This window comes from Ambystoma mexicanum, chromosome 2p, assembly GCF_040938575.1.
Source record: "Ambystoma mexicanum isolate Mex_15411 chromosome 2p, UKY_AmexF1_1, whole genome shotgun sequence".
NCBI lineage: Eukaryota > Metazoa > Chordata > Amphibia > Caudata > Ambystomatidae > Ambystoma > Ambystoma mexicanum.
This window is the reverse complement of record NC_090923.1, coordinates 639,087,077-639,104,989: the sequence shown is the minus strand read 5'-3', so window position 1 is coordinate 639,104,989 and position 17,913 is coordinate 639,087,077. Positions and strand designations below refer to the sequence as shown.

Genomic DNA, 17,913 nt, shown 5'->3' with positions numbered 1-17,913 from the left:
GTAGACGAACTTGAACAAGTTCAAGATCTAAAAGGTTTCGACTGTACTGTGGGAGAATCTGGTGAGCCTCCTGTGTTGCCTCAGCCCTTGAAGGATAAACCGGCAAGAGTATGCACGATAGTGCCATCCTTCAGCCCGGAACCGATAACGTTGGAAAATCCACAGAGCCCCCATTTGTGATGCTCTTCCAAAAATGGGACAAACTTACTGTGTCCCATTGTAACGAGGATCAAGAGCTTCTCTCAACAAACACAGGCCCTAAGTCAGGCATAGAGAAGGAAAAAGGGCACTTCACCAAAAAAACTGTTGAGGACAGAGTGAGAAATGTCAACCAGAACGGCAATTCACAGTTGAGAGGAACCTCCGAGAATGAACACAAGAAAGCCCATAAAACAACATCTGTGAAAAGAAATTATGAGAGGCAAAATATCAAGAACCATCTAAGTGCGAAGGACTGCCTACGCTTGGAACGCATAAAGGACATTGAAGATGACCTGTCACTGAATCGGAATAATGTCCTACAATTGTCGCACTATGTACCAAGCCTGCGTATGATCAACAAAAACGTCATAAAAATAGTCGAATTTTTTAAGGAGAAACAAAATTATTCAGTAAAACTTCATATTGACTCTCGCATAATATGTAATCATACTAGATGCCGCCCCTACCTTAATATCAATGGGTTTTGATATTACAGAGCCGCAACTAACTCAGAATCCTGAAGATAAACAACCAACATCTGATACTGACCTCAAAAGAGACAGAAAGCTAAATCAATGTCTTACACAGAAGGTCACAATGAAGACCCAGCCTGAAATTATTGTGAATAACCATCAAATACCTACTGCTAACAACATGTCACAGCGACAAGAAGAACCAAGTCTCCTGCAACCATCGGAAATCAGAGAACGCATTAAAATAACCATTGTTCATAAAGGTCCTGCATCTGGAGGAGACGCTCCTATGCCCTGCACTATTCAATCCTGTAGTGAAGTCACGGATTGGAGCTGGATCTCGTCCGCCTTAGCTGCTCAATCCCGTAGCTAATGCTGCGAATCATCCAACGAGTGCACAATTGGATGTTGGAATACCCGTGGTTTTGTTCACCTGTTTCAATCCAACTGGCTGGGAAATTTGAATATAGCGTGTTTTCAGGAAACCTGGCTGGTTGAATGCCCCACAGTAGATGGTTATTAAGTCCCTTTAAATCCAGCCGTTAAGAAGAAAATGGGACGTCCATCGGCTGGCCTAATGACATTCGTGCAAAGGAAGTCTGGTCATAAAATTCTGCAAGTGCTTAACATCTCGCCCTACATTCAGAAAGTAGTAGTGGTCTTAGGTGGGCGGGATGAGAATGTACAAAACCACTTATACATCTTTAACGTCTACTGGCAACACAGCTCTAGTGACTGTTTTCATTGATCAAATTACTCAATCTATAGATCAACTATATGAGCAGGCAGCGGCTCCGAAAATTCGAATCTGTGGAGACTTGAATATCAACTGCTTAGAGCTAACAAACAAAAAACGCCCCAGAAATGCGGAAAGCGCATCTAAAGCTGTACACTGGTGTGCTGAAATGGATCTGAGAAATGTACAGCTTCTTAATGGGAATACCCTAGGTGGCATACCAGCAAAACCAACCTGGAAGAGACTGAATCAGGAATCAATCCTGGACTATTACTTTGCCTCAGAAGCTCTGCAAATCCATGTTAAAGAACTTCATGTAGTGCCTAAAATTGAAAGTGACCACAATTTAGTACTTTTGACAATCCATTGCCTGCAGAATGGGCAGTCTCCATCATGGGAACATGACATAGCAGTTGAACCAAGCCGCATTAGACTTGGATTAAAAGAACAAAATGTGAGATTGCTCAATAACGCCTATCAAGAAGAACATGGCCTTGTGGAATACCGTCATCTTCTAACCATCTTCTCTGAAATACAAGGTGTGAGGAAATGGACATTTATTAACAAACACGCCTTTGATCTCGACATCTTTAAACAAAAGGCATTTGAGAAGCAAAATCAGAGCTTGTATACTGGTGAGGACTTGGTGAACATCAAAAAAACTAAACAGTCATATAAAAATTGGCTTAAGTCACATCGGTCAATCATGCTCCAACAGGACGCAGAAGTGATGCTTGCAAAAATGCAAAATAAAAACACCTGTTAGTTTTGGACTTTAAGTAATGAACAAGAGAGCTCTCAGACCGCACTCCAAACAAGCATGGTGACTGAAACCAATTGGATAAGCCATTACGAACATCTATATAAAAAGAACGGTCTCTCCCCTGACCCAGTACTGCCAGATCTGGCTAGGTGGGACCTGCAAGTCAAACGTTCTGATATTCTCAAAACCATCAACAGAATAAGTGCATCGCGTCACCCTGCCCTGGTGGGTTGACCAACTTCATATTGAAAGTAAATTTGGAAGCATGGGCCGACTTCTGTTATATCTTGTTCGAAGACATCTCAAGTACGTGCGCAACACCGACATCCTGGAAAAGTGCAATAATTATACCAATATTTAAGAAGGGAAACAGACCGAATCCAACAGACTATCGCCATATTGCACCATTGGATGCCCTGAGTAAGATCTACGCCACACTCGTACAACGCAAGCTTCTAGCATGGACTATCGCTAGTAAGCATATTGACCAGACCAGAAACAAACAGGGTTTGTTAAAGGAGTGGGGTGTAGCTTAAACCTCCTAATTGTCAACATATTGAAGATGGATGCAATAAGAACTAGCACTAAGATCTACCTAGCCATATTCGATTTATCTCACACATTTGACAACATAGACCGTGAGAGATTATGGTCAAAGATGCTTAATTGGAATTGCCCACCAAGTTTACTGTTGGCAACAAAGGACACGAACACTGTGATAAGAATTTGATTGGATCGCTCCGGCAAACTATCTGCGCTCATTAAAACCCAATGTGGAGTCAAACAAGGATGTCCCTTGGCTGCGATCAGTTTCAATGCATTTATCTCTGACATTGATTAAGCCATTGAAAGCCCTAGATCGTTCTCACCAAAAATAAATGGAGTGCCTATAAGTCATCTCCTCTATGCAGATGACTTGATATTATTAGATTTAACACCAATCGGTCTCCAAAGAAAATTGAACGCACTGGATCAATATGTAAGAACCAACGGGTTGAACATTAACGCTTCAAAATCGGAAATACTTGTTCTTGGAAATCTAAGTGGCCAGAAGAAAAAACTTCACCCAAACTTTCGCTAGCACATGGATAAAACCTTATTGAACATTACAATTAATGCGCGCTATTTAGGTATGCAAATCAATTTCGAACATCAATGGCAACTGTGGGTTGAAACAACGAAAAAGAAATGCCACATTGTAGCAGTTCAAGCTGCTGTCCTAAATCGGAAATATGGGAAATACTCCCTGCTACCAGCTTTGGCATTTAATAAACAAAAAGCTGTTCCTGCATTAATCTTTGGTGCAGAATGTGCATTGGGCTGCCCAGAAGAGCTGTGGAGCTCTCTTGAGAACATCTTTTGGTCCAGAGATTTGTGCCTACCCAAGGGAACTCCTAGTGCTTGCATCCAACGCGAACTCAGCTTAACATCCATCAAAGCCAGAGTATGTTGGAACATTCTCTCCTTATATAGGAAAATTACGTTGACAGACTCGCCAATACAGTTTAAGATCTTGCAATCAACTAGTCACTGCAATGAGAACTCAGTCTTTGTTCTATGGAAGAAACGATGCAGAGACATAATGTTAGACCTCGACATCAAGTTAGAGACATTACAAACAAATCCAGACCTTATGTTATGTTATGGAGTCGTGATTGGTGCTCAACTTGTGACCAAAAAAGAAACCATTGAATAATGAAACATGTTCCACATGAGAAAAGAGCCCTTAACGAAATTCAAAAACTCTGGAAATTATTTCCGGATTTACACCGACGAAAACTATATGCAATTTCATTTAAACCTGTTTAAAATAAGAGAAAATACAAATATATGGCCAGGAACTAACAATGTGAGTGACCAATGCAGACTTTGCAAAGCTAATGAGGAAACCTTAAAACATTTAACGTTGTTCTGCCCTTTGCCCCGACAAGAAAGAACAAAACATTTGGGAAGATTCATTGAAAAACGTCCAACATTAAATGCTCTAGATTAGTGGCAGATAATGTTCGATGAGACTGTCAGGGCATTGACGATTACATTGACCTTGTTTCTTGAAGAAATATTGTTACGTTTTCCTTCTGTACATGAGGAATTGTAAAAGATTGTTTTTATTCTTTTTCTGTTTTATTAATTGACATAGACCAAAATGATGTGAGTGGCTCAAAGATGGACAAGTATACGCCCATTATTTTTAGTTATCCTTTTTAGCTTTTCTCTCTGTTTTCTCATTCTTCCTCATTTAGAGTTTTGCCAGTTTGGTCTCTGTAGAACAATGTTGTTTTGAAGAGTTCTCGTATTAATGTTGATATAATTCTGTACGATTGAGTTGGATTTTAAAGGTTTGAAATAAACCATATAAAATAAAATAAAAAAACAAGACAGCGCTGAGCTGTGAAGCATGAAGCATAATATAAACAGCAATTTAATTTTGTATGTGCAGCACCTTCAAGAAACGTATGCTCTACAAGAAGTCTGGAACTTGGTTTTGTTTGCACTTTCTCTATTCCACATTTCTAAAATAATAGTAAATGGTTTATACAACAAACTGAATTCTACATTGTTAGGATTTGATCTTTGGTAGAATTGTGATGTTTCTCATTGGTCTTTCATCTCCACAGGCACTGGCCATGAACATGATTTGAAAGTAGCCACATTTAGAGTGATGGAAAACCACGATTGCAACATTGCTCACAAAGGAAAACTGAGAGAAAATGAGATGTGTACAAAGCCCATGAATGTTGCGGTCGGAGCATGTGAGGTGAGTTGGAAAGGCTTGGCCAAATCTGGATAGCAATGGAACTAACTTTTACATTCCAACTGCCATTATGTATTTTCTTCGTTTTTAATATTCGTAACCACGTCAAGATTTTCCTGGGGACAATGTGTGGGCAGTTGGCAAAGGGCCCAAATGTTTGAAAACCAACATCTGTCTCACTACTGCTCTTATGCTTTGGGCTCAGTATAATAGCCCATAGCATAGGAGTACTGGAGGTCCACAGCAGGTACATGGGCAACAGGTTTTGAGACGGACCCCACCATTAGTCTTGTGGGCACTTGTTCGCTGTCCTGGCGCTCAGAGTGGCAGCTGGCCTGCGAGGTGGCATCTTGGACTGGATTTCTTACCTTATACATTGGCATAGCTTTTTTCCTGTCAGGTGGTTGGTAAATTGATACCGTCAAACAGTGCCTTACAGGTGGCCTGGTCATTTGGCTCATGGCACGTATGGACTAGTCCATAATGAACAATATATCCATAAAGGACTTGGGTTATAATCTGGTTCTAGGCATGGGTCAATAAAATCATGAGTAATGCACAGCTTTCCTACCCTATCCTCCAAACCACACAATTGTTTTTTTGGTAGCGTAGGAGGGAAGAGACAATTAAAACTACAATAATTAGAACGAGAAAGTAAGAGATGGCAAATGTGAGTGAGACCAAAAAGGAATGAAGGTGAGTGATGAACATGGGGTGTACATGTTAGTAAGAAAACCAGGAACACGTGTGGATGAGCACTAAGAGGAGAGAAAAAAGACATCCATCAAAAGCCCAGAAGTAAAGGAAATCTTAGCTAATGGTTCAGTAATTAAAGTGGCTCAGCTGTGTCTGTGAAGGAGATGGCAAAAGTACAAATATAACCTAGGAGAGCAAGGGATCAGAGACACAACAGCAAGATATTGACTGACTCCACAAATGCACAAACATGATAAATGGGAAACTTGCCCATAAACTGCAAATCTTCCTAATATTCTCTGTGACAAATTCTCCCACCAGATTCTAGGGACTTTCAGTGAGTTCACCAAGCAGGCAGGACACATCCCAGTGGATCACAGTTCCCTGGGTGATGTGTGTGTGGGGGGGATCTCCTCTTCACCCTCCCTTAGCCGCCATCACTGAGCATGGGATAGTCAAATAGCAGATCAGAAATCAACTTGTGTTTTCAGGATTTTTCTAAAAGGTTCATAACTTTGTGTGGGGCATGGTATTGCTCTCCAATCAGGCTCAAGTAGCTTCAGGCCCCAACCTAATTGCAAAGTTTCATAACATTGGACTTGAAAATGCTTACCGCGGGTCCCACTCAATACTCATTCCAGGGAGCACACATTTTTGTTGGAGACTGTTGAATCGCTTTGAAGACAGCAAAATGTCAGCTGGAGTTGTAACCACTGAATTATTTTGTGTTTTGATCATTAAGAATAAACAATGAAGCTCCTTCCAGTTTTAAACCAGGCTTCATCTTGTCTGTTAATCAAAATCAATGATACAGCATTTTTTTAAGGTAGATATGCAGATCCCAGTGATCTGTTTCTTTTCTTAACAATCATAAACAATCAACTTTTAAACCATATATATATACTCCTTCCTCTCACAAAACTTCTTCTGTCTTACTAAATGTGTAGGGCATTTCGGGTAATAAAATGTTTACAAAATGGTAAAAACAAATGCTGTGAAACCAAATGATCTGCCATATCCCCTAATATACCATGGTCATCAAATGGGAGGCCCGCCACCCATAAATAGATTAGCATATGATGGGTAGAACCACACAATAAATAAATGTATTTCTAAGATTAAAGACATCGTGAGATCCTGGATTGGTATCTGGTCCTCTCTGGGATCCGATTTATCAAAATAACGTTTCAGTGCAAATGCATTTTGCACATGTGCAAATTGTGTTTGCGCACTTGTATTTGCACTCTGTGGAACAGCTTGCCTGTTGAGCTCATACGACGTAATCATTTTTTGTTTTGGCAGAAAACTTAGAGACTTAATATAAATCATCTGGAGCCACAGTTTTGTCAGATAGTTTTATTGTGGGGAAATCTCTTGGGTTTCATGATTTCTCTCAGGACACCTTCACTCACAGATTGCCAAGTGGGATTATTACACTTTCCATTTCCTAGACAAAATATTGCGCAGTTGAAATTATTATTTATTTTTAAAGCATTTTTATAGTGCTTTTGACTAAAGTCCACCTCTGGTAGGACCGTAGAAGACTCGCTCTTAGGAGTACATGGCTCCAACTGTATTGGGTTTGGCTTGAACTACCCAAAAGGTTTGGAAGCTAGACTCTACCTCTGAAAAGAAGAATCCGAAGAAGGAGGGTGTCTGCAGCCACCTCCAGCGACCACCAGTGCCTGCTGAGTAACTGCTGTTGCCCCAACCCCCTCTTCTGCTCGACAGGGAAGATCCAGACTGGAAGACTCCCTTAGACTAGTGGGCTTAACCAATCTTGAGACCAACTGCATTTTGAGCCGCCCCTTTTAAGAGCTGTGACCGTCCTGGCCTATATCTCCGAATACCCTGGCATCTGGACCATTTTGCTGTGCATCGTTTCGCAAAGCGCGGTTTTGGCTCTTTCCTGCTCTGAGACTTCTCCTCTCCCAAGTCAGGGATTGAAAAATAGAAGGAAGTCTGCAGTGTGATAGCCGTCGCTGCTCCGAGGCCTGTGCCATGTCCCAATAAGCCAGTACCGCAAAGATCTGCTTGGTGAAGAAGCAAACCATCTGCTCCTACCAAAGGATCTTTCTTCAGCCTCCAGGACAAGAATCCGAACAGGAGCTGCTCTCGCAATACCCTGGGGACCCGCCGGTGACACCATCTTTCTCCTAAAGAGGTACTGTTCTGCTCCGAGGTGCTTACCTGGGTGCTTGCTATGTTGACCTGTACTCCTCCTGAGCTTCATGAGACACAGGGGTGGACAACCCAACAGTGTTCTCCCAGGCCTAACGTCATTGGTAATTTTGGTTACAATCCATCAGGGAGTCTATCTAATCTCCCTGAACCTGCTTTATACTAAACATTTTACCTACCTGCAACATCGAAGAATCCTTCCAAACGTTTAACTTTGACAGCATCTGCCTTCCTTTCTTCTTCCGCCCACAGACCCTGGTCACCCAGTGTCTCAACTGACTGTGAGACTTTCATCCCGAGATAGGGTTCGATGTACTAAAGTTTAGGCTGCCTAGAAGTTACTTACTAGTATCCTTGCTGCATTACATTGAATGTTGGTTAAATAATGTATTTTCTAACTTGAATGTTATTCTTGCTACTGACCTGTTTATCATCAAAGGTCTACCAGTAAATTAAGTAATGCTCAGCCAATATCTTATTTCATATATGTGAATACGTTTATTTACCTGAAATCCTAGTATTATGTTAGTCTGCCTTAGTGTAAAACTACAGTTTGTAAGTGTATTCTGGACTATAAGTGTGCTCTTCGGTCTACACCCGTCCTCCCTTCTTGCCTTAGCTACCAAGCCTTTTGGGTAGTTCAGGCCAAACCTAAGAGCAAGAGCCCTGTACTCCTAAGAGTAAGTCTTCTAAAGTCCTACCACAGGAGGACTTTAGTAAAACTCCTTAACAGTGTACATTCGTATTTCACAAAGCATCAGATAAAACATAGACACAACAACATCAATAAAATAAAAAAGAACAAAAGGAGGCCTTATATTGGCATCAGATATCACATTGGCTTAAAGTGAAGATAAAAAAATGCATTATTATTTTGTATTCGGTGCTCTAACCTAACGGATCAGTAATTATTATTATGACGAGGACATTGAACTGACTGTGAAATTGATACAAGAGCAAGAAGTGACTGGGGTTGAGACAGGTCTGTTGTCTTTGTTTAGTTCTCAAATAAGTCCAAGATTCTGATCTTGCAGAGACATATTTTCCTCCATAGCTGTTTCTCTCGTGGTTGCACATTTGCGAAAAGTTCCTTTCCCACGTCTGAGTTCTTGGAGCATGCCTCGACTTTTAACTAGATACCATTGTTTTGCGGGCTGCGAAGAGCATGATGTGGATAAGTCTCTTTCCAGCGACTGCCTCATGTCAGTTCTCTATTCCGTGCCCACACAACACTGGTATCTGCACCATTTTGGGAGGCGCACCACTGGATTGCAGCAAGTTTGGAAAAGACCTCCCTCCAGAAGACTACAGAGCCATATCATATGAAAAAGTGTACCCATTTTACTGCATTCTCTCCAGCCTTTGGTACTTTTTGATAATTTCATATTTGAGGTACCTGAGGGCGTCCTCACTTCTTCCCCCCCATATCCTCCTGGCAGGTGGACTGGGAAAGGTTGTCGCTTTCGGATCCTGACCCTGGAGGGTGTATGTGGGAGGGAGGATCATATGGTTGGAGGAGTCTTGGGGCGGGGGGGATGAGTCACCCTTAGGTAAGATATGGCATCCGCCATTTCCCTTTCACCATGAGTCCAATATCCCCCAAGCCTTTATAGACTGTTGTCAATACCTTCCCTACTTTTCTTGTAAAACATTCCCTAAAACACACAAGTTATATACTGGGACGAGGAACAGACCAACTAGAGACACATAGCCTCTATTGATACACACACATACAAACACCACTCCCATACCAGCAATGACCGGTCTAGTCTTTTTCAGACCAATCAGCCTAGTGGGAGGTTTAAAAGCAGGAAGATTGAAGACCATTGAGCAGCAGTGGAAACTGGTCACAGGACTGCTGGACGAGAGGAGACCTCTCCCGGAAGACGGCATGGCAGACTGAGGCTCAAGGAACTAGAGAAGATGAAGACTGTATGCAGCGGGAAGCACGGCTAAAGGAAACTGGATGCTGGTGGCAGGGCACAGAAGAGGAACAGGCGCGAACAGGAGAAGCTGCTGAGTAAGACCTGCGCTGCGAGATATGTATCGTTGGTGGAGCGAAGCCACAGAGCTGTTGCGGAGACTACCCGAGGAGCTTCATGAGAGAGAGCTTGTGACAGCTGGAAGCCTCCCGGTATGCTGCAAGCACCGACCGGTGAATCAGCCTGGAAAAGGGGACTCCGGGACGGCAGGCAAACATGTAAGATTTATAAGAAAGTGAATGAAAGCTCGGATTTAAATGATAACCAGTATATTGAATGCTGATTTACATTAAAACAAACACTTTGAACTTTGAATACCGATCTGAATGTAAGCAAGCACGATTGAATACAGTTATGAACAAAAGTTGTTTTGTGGAATCACACAAGTTGAAGGAACTGTGCAGATTAAGAGTACAACATTGGCAAGAGCCATAAAGGAACTGTGCAAGCATTGGCTAGAGCCATGAGAGTATGTGAAAGTGCGACAAAAGAATGGTGGCAAACCAGCAATGATAAATCATTATAAGGATGTGGAATGAGGAAAATTCAATACACCACTGTAGAGATGAAACCGTAGCAACGTGCCTATGAAGAAGGAGCAAATAAGGTGTGTTGGTTGTGTGACCTGTAACGGGTGGACCGGGTGGTCCAACAACTGCGCCTAGACTGAATACACCCCTCTATGGAAAGACCACTTAAAGCACCACAAAGACGTTTGTGATTTGTACTAAAAGGAAACCTTGTTTGATTTGAAAGTAAGGAGTTGAATTCTATGAGGTTAGTGAAAGATAATCAAGACAGAAGAGCTGGGGAGGATCCCCAGAAATTGTGTTGTATTGAAATTGTTAAAAGACTTGAAAGCCTGGGGAAGGGAACCCACTCTTTGTACTGTGAACTATTTTAACCTTGGGAAAGGGAAACCTTTTGACAAAGAGCATGACAAAGCTTAGAACTTTTAATTGAACATTTATCATTTTGAGGCCGACATCCCTACACATTGTAAACAATTAGATGTGAGGGCAAGTATAGGTTTTGGACACAGCCAGATATTTATTTCGGACTTCCTGACTATCTTTAGTTTTATTTAGGTAGGGAACTCCCACCTTAGGGCAAGATATGCCTTTTTCCAACCTTCTTTATTTTAATCAGTTTGTAGCCCAAACTTTCAGTGAGTTGTCTTTGTTTCATTCACTATGCCTTCCCACATACTACACAATCTAGGCAAGGTATAGTACAGGTGTTACGTTAATTTGTATTGGATTTCCCAGTTTTTAAGACTGATGGAGACTTCCTTTATCAGGTCGAGATTTTTGTTATATATACGTCCTCATTGCCTGGAAGGGGGTCCCAAAAGGCTCTGACTATAATGTAGCTAATGCCGATTTCTCTGTGTGTTATTTTGGATGCCTAATGAATAGATGTTTCTGAGACTAAGATAGCACTGTTGCGCAGCATTTCATTCTCTCAGGGTGAGGGTTCCCTTTTGTGGTGCTGTTGGAGTTAGGTTCCTCTATTGGTTGGATGATTGCTTAATGGGTTATCCATTCTCTATTTGTGAACCCTAGTTCCTACCTGATCCCGTGAAAGAGTATGGGTGTGTAGTCTGAATAGGGATCTGCTATCTGAAGGCTGCCTGCTGTTGTTTCATAGTTAAATTGTAACGCTCACCTTGTATCCACAGGGACGCCACCCGACTGGACTGGAGCGCTTCTGGGTTGGATTCACCTCCCCCGGGGACTTACGCTGCCGTGGGTCTATTCTGGAAGACAGCAGTTCAGTTTTAGCCACAACCACCTTCTCTCGGGCCGGCCTCCCAAGTGTTCCCCTAGCGTCCCCCTTAGAGCATTCCTCACCTTGTATTTCAGTAAGGTGCGCTCTCCGTCCTGCTGTTCCTGTGCAGGGGCGTGTCGTGGCTGGGCATCTTTCGGCCAGGTTACTTCTCTGGCGTGGGCCCGGGAGTCCAGGCCGGCTGCGACTCCACTCTTGAGGTAAGTCTTTAGTTCTAAAAGAATGTGCGTCCGCAATAGTAGTTGCCCTGTGAACCTTCTCCTTCTCTCGTAGCTGCAGAAGAGATGATGAAGACATCGAGCTGATGGAGAGGGCGGTGCTTGAGAAGGTAAGAGAATGCGCAAAGTGCGCGCTATGAGCGTCCTTTGAATAAGGCTAACCTGTGCTATTCTTCCTTGCAGGTTGCCGAGAAGTTCCTGAAAGAAATGCAGCCAGATGGGAGCGGAGCGTAGGGTGGAAGATGCCCGGACCGTTGATGAATTCCAGGAGAGCTTCGGTAGGTCAGCAGAGTCTGAAGACGATGGAATCGTAAGACAAACACGCTTACTAATTGTCCTCTTCTTGTCTCTCCTCTCTAGGATGTTGCTTGCGGAAGAAGACGAACTCCAGGAAGATTCTGGAGCGATTGAGGAGCTGGATGCTGAACAGGTAAGGAGGAATAATGGTGTTCTTCTTCTCGATGTAGATGCAGGCCAAGGATGCTGCGAGCAGGTCTTGGTGAACGTCACGCTGCGAGTGCAGAACAACGCGAAGTGCGTGCCTCAGCTCGGGCGTGGCTTAAATAGCCAGCATGTATCCCAGGTGCCTCCAGGGCGGACCACGCCCTAGATGCTAGATTGCATGATGCAGTTCCACGTCGAACCTTGTGGGGGCAGCCATGTTGGTCCATTGCCCAATGGAAACTCCACCTACCATATGAGTCTGGCGCCAGGACAGCCGAGGGGAGCATAATTGGGCCCTTGGAGCCTTGCAGGAACACTGTGGTGAGGGCCAGAGACCCAGAGTTCCCAGGCCAGGGGGCATGGTCATGACAGCACTCCCCCCTATGGCCCCTCTCAAGGTGGTTCTTCTGTCTGGTCCCGGCTTGGTGGGGTACTCTTGGTGGAAGCGCCGTATCAGACGTGGGGCATGAATGCAGTCACTGGGCTCCCATGTTCCGTCCTGCGGACCATATCCTTTCCAGTCCACTAGATAGAGTTTTGTTCTAACTTACTTTGAATCTAGGATGTCTTTTACTTCAAATTCTGGCTCTCCATGAATTATCACAGGTCCTGGTGGGGTAGTTACTCGGGTTCCAGGCTGAACTGGTTTCAGAAGGGATACATGAAACACTGGATGTATCCGCATGTGGGTTGTCAAAATCAGCTTTACAGCGGCTGGGTTTATGATGGATTCGATGGGGAACGGCCCTTAAAACCGTGGGCGGAATGTCCGGGTTCCCTTTAGAGGCACAGGCTTAGATGCTAGCCACACCATGTCCCCTATTTGGTAGTCGGGGGCTTTTTCGCGAAGTTGTACCGGGTATATCTTCTGGCGAACCTTGACTTGGCGCAAATGTTCTATGGCTCTCATGAAGGCCTGCGAAATGGTCGCGTGTAGGTTCTTGCTGGCTGGCATTTCCAGAGTCGTAAGAATGTCCAGTTCTGACATGACATGCATGGGTTGTCTGCCTTACACAGTAAAGAATGGTGTCTGCCCAGTACTGCTGTGTGGTGAATTGTTATAGGCGTACTCAGAGATCCACAATAAATCCTTCCAATTCTCTTCCACTTGGTGAAGCATGCAGCGCAAGTATTGTTCGAGCGTCTGGTTCGTCCTCTCAGTTTGACCATCCGTTCGGGGGTGATGGCTAGTGGATAATCTGATATCTATTTGGGCCATCGAGCAACACTTCCTCCAGAAGTTAGACACAAATTGGGTACCTCGACCCGAAATCAAGACTGATGGGAACCCGTGCAGTCGTACCACGTGTTCAAGGAAGGTTTTAGCGAGACCAGATGTGTTTGGTAGACCTTTGAACTGGAAGAAATGGGCCATCTTGGAGAATAGGTCTATGATCACTAGGATGGTGTTATAACCTTGACAGGAGGGTAGGTCAGTGATGAATTCAAGAGATAACGTGTGCCATGGAGCCGGCGGAATATGCAATGGTTGCAGGAGCCCAGCAGGTCTTTGCTTTGATGATTTATTTTGAGCACAGATACCGCAGGAGGTGATGAATTGAAAAACATCTTTGCACCACGTTGGCCACCAGTAACTTCGTTTCACCTTGGCCAGGTGGCCTTCCATGAGGGAGTCATGGTACTCCGAAATGACCTGTTCTTGAAGTTCTTTTGCAGGCACGAATAGCCGATTCCTGTAGTAAGACTCCGGAGCGATTGAGGAGCTGGATGCTGAACAGGTAAGGAGGAATAATGGTGTTGTTCGTCTCCTTGTAGCTGCAGCCCAAGGATGCTGTGAGCAGATCTTGGTGAACGTCACGCTGCGAGTGCAGAACAACGCGAAGCGCGTGCCTCAGCTCGGGCCTGGCTTAAATAGCCAGCAGGTATCCCAGGTGCCTCCAGGGCGGACCAAGCCCTAGATGCTAGGCTGCATGATGCAGTTCCACGTCGAACCTTGTGGGGGCAGCCATGTTGGTCCATTCCCCAATGGAAACCCCACCTGCCATATGAGCCTGGCGCCAAAGGCGCCAGGACTGGCTCCAGGATAGGCAAGCAGAACATGATTGGGTGCTTGGGGCCTTGCAGGAACACTGTGGCGAGGGCCAGAGACCCCGAGTTCCCAGGCCAGGGGCTATGGTCGTGACATAAATCCTATGCGTCTTCTGGGTGCCAGCCACACAATCGTGTGTACTCTAATCCACAATGGGATGCTTTCTACTTCAATGCGTGTGCATTTAAGAATATTGTGTCAGACGCTAAGTGTCACACAATAGGGTGTTTCATTATGCTTTGTCGGTGGGAGAGCAGTGATGTTTTGCTGTTTAAATCCATGTAATGCAGCTAGCTCTGAAGCCCACCAGCTGGCGGTATCTTTCTCATTGAGCTGTCTTTTTATCCTACATAATTGGGATGCAGCAAAATAAGCTGTCCATTCCTGCCCCTTTGCTAGCCTGTAGTATCTTACTATTCAGCATTGCCTTTTTATGCCTCCAGATGAACCTACCAATCTGCAACTTTAGATTCTTGCTATCTCGGAACGGGCTATGGATTGGTGGTCCTCTTTCCTCACTAACCGCTCTTCCCAAGTCATCATGGGCCCCTTCACCTCTCCTACTTCCATCTCCACCTGTGGTGTCCCCCGGGGCTCTATTCTCTCCCCTTGGCTCTTTAACTTCCAGTGCTACGCAGACGCTGCACAGCTCTTCAAACTCACTGCTGACCCTCTTGGACCCTCCATGATCCCAAGCTGGCTATCTGCCATCCAGTCCTGATGCGTCTCCAATGGTCTCTGCCTCAAAGCCTGTAAAATTGAGTTCCTTCCCCTTGGAACCCCTGCTCCCTGTTTCTTCCCCTCACTCTGGCCTTCAACAGAAGCCAGAAACCTTGGCGTCATCTTCGTCTCAGGGCATTGCCAAGAAGTCCAACTTTTCTACCTTTTCTCACTTTCCCTCAGAGGCTCAATGTGACTCAAGCCCTAGTTCCCTCTAGACTTGACTTCTCTAATAGCCCCCTCCTGAATCTTCCTTCCTCCACTCTTCGACCCCTTCAGCTTATCCAGAATAGGGCAGTGAGACTTATGCTTGGCCGTAAGCCCAAGGACTACATCTCTCCTGCACTAAAAAGTCTTTACTGGCTCCCGGTTGCTGCACGGATGAAATTAAAATCCCTCTGCATCATCCACAAGGCTGTCTGGGCCCGGGGACCACACTATCTTCAACTTTATCTCACTAAATACTCTCCCTCTAGACCACTTCGCTCCTCTGGCACCAACTCTGTGTGTAAAGCGTTTTGCTAAAAAGAGGGCAGGGGGTTGCTCACTTTCCTCTGCGGGCTCCCTCCTTTGGAATAGCCTCCCCCTGCGCCTTGAGCAGGATCTTCTCAAATTCCAACAAGGCCAACTGGTGTTTAGCCTCTACAAAAAAGAACACTGACTGCAACACACTATACGATTACAGCTGAAGATTTCTGCCTACATGCAGGCGAACTAGGCCAGCATTTAAAAGCGAGGTGACATCATTCCAAAAGAATTTGGAGATCACGTAAAAGGATCAGATTCATGCCACGTGAAACCCTATTAAAACCTCAGGAGCCCAAAAACGCAGAAGAAGAAAAAATGACATGCATGTCCACGTTTTGCCCCAACACTTCACAGTTTTGGGGTTGGATTAAGAAATGTTGGCCTCTAGTCCGCCTGGCTCTTCCTAATGAACCATTTCCCCCACTAGGCACTTAAGAGATTAAAAAACCTGAAAGAGTACCTAACTCGCTTGCAGTTCCAAAGAATACCTCACAAAAGGACTCTTTGGAACCTTAGAGAAATTGTGGCCCGCTACCTGTGTGGCTTTTGTACAGTATGCAGATTGAGCACGAAGTGCAAATCATTTGAAATCCAAGGCAAGACGTGGAAACGAAAAAACACTTTTCCATTAGCAAAACAAGCAATGTAATCTACTGCGTGCAATGCCCATGTGGCAAGCGGTATATTGGCCAAACAAGTAGGCCGGTCCACAAATCAATAACTGAGCATTGATCACGTATCGGGTGCAAAAAACTGGAAGTCCCCATGGTGGCACATTACCTGGAATACAAACACGCACTCAACGACATCATATGGTGGGTGGTTGATGTGGCATACACTGGAGTGGATGTGGCTGGGTCAGTAGCCCATAAGGAGTTATGGTGGATTTATAAAATCAGATAACACATCAGTGGCCTCAATGAAGACCTACCATTCTGTTAATCAAGCGTGTGATCCCATGATTGAGTCAACAGCATTACCCACTGGCAATGCCAAGATACTTAATACGCCTTTCCAAATTCCCTCTTAATATACTGGAAGCCAATACAAACTCTGACCAGATGAAAAGACCTACTGGTTGCAGTCATGTATGGGTTAACCACAGTAGAGCTTTCAAACATGCAGCTGGTAACCTGTGGAACTCTCACTCTGATTGCGCTATATATTTTCAAGGTCCATCTCAATATACTGGAATCTGATAGAAACTCTGACCAGATGCAAAGACCTACTGGTTGCAGTCACGTATGGGTTAACTATAGTGGTGCTTACAAACATGCAGCTGTTAACTTGTAGAACACTTTCCCAATCGCGCCATACATTTTTAAGATCATACTGAACACAAGGGTTTTGTGCTAAATGACATTACAGTGGCGGTACACTGCATGGATGATTGCATCCCTTTCCGCAATGGCACTGCTTAGCAGTTGGGGGTGTCGTTTAGTGTGCCCACCAGGCAACTTGATAGGTGGACAGATGCAGATGCACACAGTGCCTCATCAGCGTTGCCTTTTTTACTTTTGGCTATTAGGTGGCCCTGAAAGCGCTATCTATAAAGCCGAAACAATTGTCATTCAAATAAGAGCTTGAAATTACAGCTTTGAATGCAGGTTTGTAAGGCTTTTCAATGCAGGTTGACCTATGAGGCTGGATATATGTAGTTTGGCTATGTGTGCCACCCATTTAACGACCATCTTTAAGTGAAATCTATAGGATTTGCCTCCCATTCCCACCCATTTTCCCTGCAACCACACCTCTTTTTGAACTCGTTGGCTGATTTTCTACTGTGTGGTGAATTTGTCAAACATTTTCTGTTCGAAAATGGCAGTCGCCATGTTTTAATGTTATTAAAAAGTTTGTTGACTTGATTCATGCTTTAAAATATATTTACTGCAGCTTTACACATTTTACAATATTTACTATTAAAAATAAACAAGGTAGTGTAATAGTATGTTTTGTTTAAAATGGCACTGAAAATGACTTGTGGGGAGATTGATTTAGTGTTTTTGATGTAAGGAGCACCTGATTGGCTGTGCGATGTGTGTTAGTTTCTCTAAGTAAGCCATTTTGTTTCCTGTGTTTCCAGTTCCAGCCACAGGAGCGCATTTATTTGCCAGATGGAGCCGGGTGTCCCACCGAAAGCTCTGACGGTTGTGTGTTTATTTTTTGTTCACGCTTGTTGCAGAGGCGTTTGTTATGCCCGAAGCCCCTTCTTTGCTCGGGCAGCAGACACATGGTAAACGTGTCACTGAGCTAAGAAAAGAGCCGAGCGGCTTCCCACTCAGCAGTTGATTGCCCCTGCAACTCGCGTGTCTGTGTGTCCTTTCGGCACATGCTGGTGCAGTGCACTATTCTGTCGGCCTAACCCCACATGGCCCACT

At 44.3% G+C, this 17,913-nt stretch overlaps 1 protein-coding gene across 2 annotated transcripts in view; it reads left to right on the top strand.

Moving 5' to 3' along the window:
- MST1 (macrophage stimulating 1) overlaps nt 1-17,913 on the top strand; it is a 1,288,434-nt gene that overhangs the window by 1,224,225 nt on the left and 46,296 nt on the right. For both annotated transcript variants that reach the window (XM_069644177.1, XM_069644176.1), the window contains one exon: nt 4,792-4,931. In XM_069644177.1, coding sequence (XP_069500278.1) covers nt 4,792-4,931 — 140 coding nt within the window. The remainder of the gene's footprint in view (nt 1-4,791; nt 4,932-17,913) is intronic.